The sequence below is a fragment of the Abrus precatorius genome, unplaced genomic scaffold (assembly GCF_003935025.1).
Source record: "Abrus precatorius isolate BTA unplaced genomic scaffold, Abrus_2018 Scaffold3, whole genome shotgun sequence".
In the NCBI taxonomy this organism is placed as follows: Eukaryota; Viridiplantae; Streptophyta; class Magnoliopsida; order Fabales; family Fabaceae; genus Abrus; species Abrus precatorius.
Genome location: NW_020874373.1, coordinates 28,632,606 through 28,636,237, shown reverse-complemented (window position 1 = coordinate 28,636,237; position 3,632 = coordinate 28,632,606). Strand labels below are relative to the sequence as shown.

Genomic DNA, 3,632 nt, shown 5'->3' with positions numbered 1-3,632 from the left:
CAAGCCACAATGTAGTACTCTAGCTTGGTGTATCTGAGAACGTACGTACAAAGACTGGAGCTTAAAGCTCTCTAAGGAGACAGATGCATGCGCCTCCATAACAAAATCTTAGAAAAAATATAGTTTTTAATTTTTTTAACTAGTGTGATATTATATATAATGAGAATTTGTTTATAATAAATATATTTTAAATTATAAAATTTAATATATTAATACTATTAAATATTTTAATTTATTATTTTTTAATTATGTGTAATGATACATAAGTTTGAAAATCATTTTTTCAAAAGAAAATTAACTAGTTCACTCATTTGCCTGTGAGTTGTTTCTTTTTGACTTCATCTATGTCAATGACGTATATACACTATACACAGGTATGTACAATGTCAAAATGTCTTTAATTGACTTAAAAGTAGAAGGAGAATACTTCTTATAAGGTTTAAGTAAATATCTTAGTTTTGAGTTAACTTTAAGAGTAAATTTAGTCTAATTTTCTAATACGATATCAAAGTTTTTCCAACTTAAAAGGTCAGATCACTCGCAAATATTTAATCTTGCAAGTTACATGTATCAAATACTCAATTATAAACATAGGAGAAGTATGTTAAGATCTCAAATATCGTCCAAAAGTACAGTTAGGCCTAACTTTTATATTGAGGATACATATTCTGAGGCGAGAATTTGCCAATGTCATAATTTGTGAGGGTGCATTGAAATAAAATTTTAGATACGAGTTGGATTCGTTTCTGACTACCGTTAAAAATAAGCGAGGCGAATTAGAAGGACAAACAATTGATGTATTCTAATGATTGCAACACTGCAATTGCATGCAATTCAAGCTATGATTAATCTAATGTTAATATGAGAATCTCTCCTCAAACTCAACAGTAGCATAGTGCAAAGATTAAACTCTCTTTTCTCGCTAGTTAAACATGTTAATTGAAATCTACAAGGCATAAAGCATATGCTTCTGCCCCTAACATGCATAAGAATTCTCATGCATCCTTACAGAATTCTTGGTCTCTCCCTAGATGAAGAGGAATGTAAGAACTCAATGCAATCTTCTACGGTTTCGGCTCGATGTGAATCTGTGAGGTCTGATAATGAACGTGACCTGACCAGAGTGGATGAAGAAACTTTCCTGGAAGATCTCCTTCTCAAAGAAACATCTCTTATAGCACTTGCAACCTTTGTTCCTAGCCGCATTAGGAACCTAACAGGAGGCAATTTTGGGTCTATAGGCAATCTCAAAGCACAGGCTCCAATAATCCTCTTCCTATTTCTTGAAACTTTCTCGGCGTTGTTGTTACTACCATCGAGGCCATGTTTGAGGAAGAGGGTGGGTTTGTCGTTGACATCAGGGCTAAAGCACACCCTTGTGCTCTTTCTTGACATTTGAACAACTATTGAGACTTCTAATTTCAGAAAAAAAGTGTGTTATTTTTATCTTGCTACTTATGTTTAGTGAAGTGAAGAGAAAGAGAGAAATGGATTAAAAAAGAGGAGAGGAGAGGTAGAGTGGAAATGCTTGTTTAAAGTGGACAGTTGGATTGAAGGAGTATATATAGTCATACATCAATGAATTCAAGGAAACAAGTGAAGTAGCAAAATGAAAAGAAGATATATTGCTATTAAAATTAAGCCTACGTCCTATTTAAGTATAATAGTGAAAGTGGTCTGTTTGAGTAAGGAGTGAAATATGGAGAGGAAAGTAAATAAGAAGAATAAGAATAAATAAATTAAAAATGTATTGTTTGAATAAATAAATATAAATAAGTTTGAAGTTTTCTAGTTATACGTGTAATTATAATTTTTTTTTCATTACTTGTATACTGACAATTATTAGTATTAAAAATCAAATTTATTGTTAAACTGAAAATGATATTAGCTCACATGGTTTGTGTATTGTATAAGAATTACATTACATTCAGTGTAAGGAATTTCTTCAATGAAACATAATGCTTGTTAAAGGAGTTATTTATTTGGTGACAATGAGAATATAGAGGACAAAAGAGAAAATCAAAGCTCAAAGGGTGTTAATTAACAAGGATTATGTGATGTTAAATCTAAAATTTCTGTTTGAAGAAAAGTTGAAGATACGAGGGTGTATTATATACTAAATATAGTTAAACATCTCCAAATATCGAACAAGTCACTACACGAGGCTCAAGGGCATCTCAATTCATATACGTGCATGAAACATGCACACATGGGATGGGACTAACATAGAATTAACAGTTTCCTTTAATGGGGGAGGCCTACCATTAGTAAGATCATGGTTGAGACAAAGCAGGAACAGGAAGAGAGTGTGACAGAAATTCTCAGAGATCAAGAAGGAGGAAAAAACCAATAAAGGGTTTGGTCAAAAGAGAAAGTGGCGGTGGTGGAGCAGTGAAGACTGAACTTGAGAGGGAGACAAAAGAGTGAAACAGTTCTGTGTAGAAAAAGGAGGTAACAGAGAGGGACAGTGAGGAGAGGGAACTGCTTATTAGTGTTCCAATCAACGTTGCTTTTTAGGTGCTTTTGCAGGCCCAATTCATGCTTTTCGCTACCCGTTTCGTTCTGTTTCTGAAATCCCACATCGAGATATCATAAATCATTGCTCATGTATGTATCTTCTGCAACAACAAATGAAATAGATAAAGAGGGAATCTATATGGCGTGAATATCATGGCAAGTCTTAACCTTCTCTTCTCATGAGTAGTACTTTTTTCTATACACAGTCACTATATTATAAAAAAATACACGATAAATTATCTATTAATTTTATAAAATAATAAAATTAATCTGTTTGATAATAGTTAGATTATAAATTTGAATTAAAACAATACTATTTACATTTTTTAATTATTTAAAATCAATTTTAAAAACTGATTATAATATTTCTCTCTCATTATATATATAAATAAATAAATATATATATATATATATATATATATGTAAAACAAGTCATATGCTAATTTGATACCCTAACATAAGAAGTTATAAGCGGAGCATTTCCGTGGATGCACTCATATGGTGTCAGAGATTGGCAGAGCTATGTTTTTTCCATTATTATTCTTCTTACTGAGTTATTTTCATATCTTAAGAGCAATTACATCAATCCTTGCTTGTTTATCTCTCTGATGGTACTCTATTAAAAAAACATGTTTTTCTTTAACTCTTTTATTTGAGGATTTTGATTTCTTCACGCTTTTAAAATATTTTATTTTCATTTTTATCTTTTATTTTTTATTTATCACATTTCGTTTTTTTTTTTTTCCCTTTTAGACTCTTCTCACAACTCATAAGTAGATATGAGAGAAACGGTAATATTTCTATACATTACCCAATCACACACTCTTTTCTATTGAGAAAAAAGGAAAGAAAAAAAATTGTAAATAGAATATATCGATCTATCTCTCTCACGAAAGAAAGTGTAAAGTTAAAGTAAAAATAAAAATAAAATATCGTTTCTCTTTCTTGTATATGCAAACTCTTGCGGGTCTGACGATTATCTTATGATCGGTTTGTTTTACACATTTTGCTTTGAGCAAGCGTGCGTTTGAACTTTGAATTGGTATAAAGATGATGCGACAAAAATAAACAAAGGTATATATAATAGTTATATATGTTAGTGAGAATCTTGACTC

The 3,632-nt window shown here is 31.0% G+C and overlaps 1 protein-coding gene across 1 annotated transcript; it reads right to left on the bottom strand.

Moving 5' to 3' along the window:
* Positions 1–1,005: 1,005 nt before the first annotated feature.
* LOC113862427 lies at positions 1,006–1,395 on the bottom strand. The gene has a single exon (XM_027495515.1). It carries the CDS (start codon positions 1,393–1,395, stop codon positions 1,006–1,008), a length of 390 nt encoding a protein of 129 aa, XP_027351316.1.
* Positions 1,396–3,632: the final 2,237 nt, after the last annotated feature.

Bases quoted from the DNA above. Each gene is read 5' to 3' on its own strand.
- LOC113862427 (XM_027495515.1), bottom strand. From the start codon at position 1,395: ATGTCAAGAAAGAGCACAAGGGTGTGCTTTAGCCCTGATGTCAACGAC.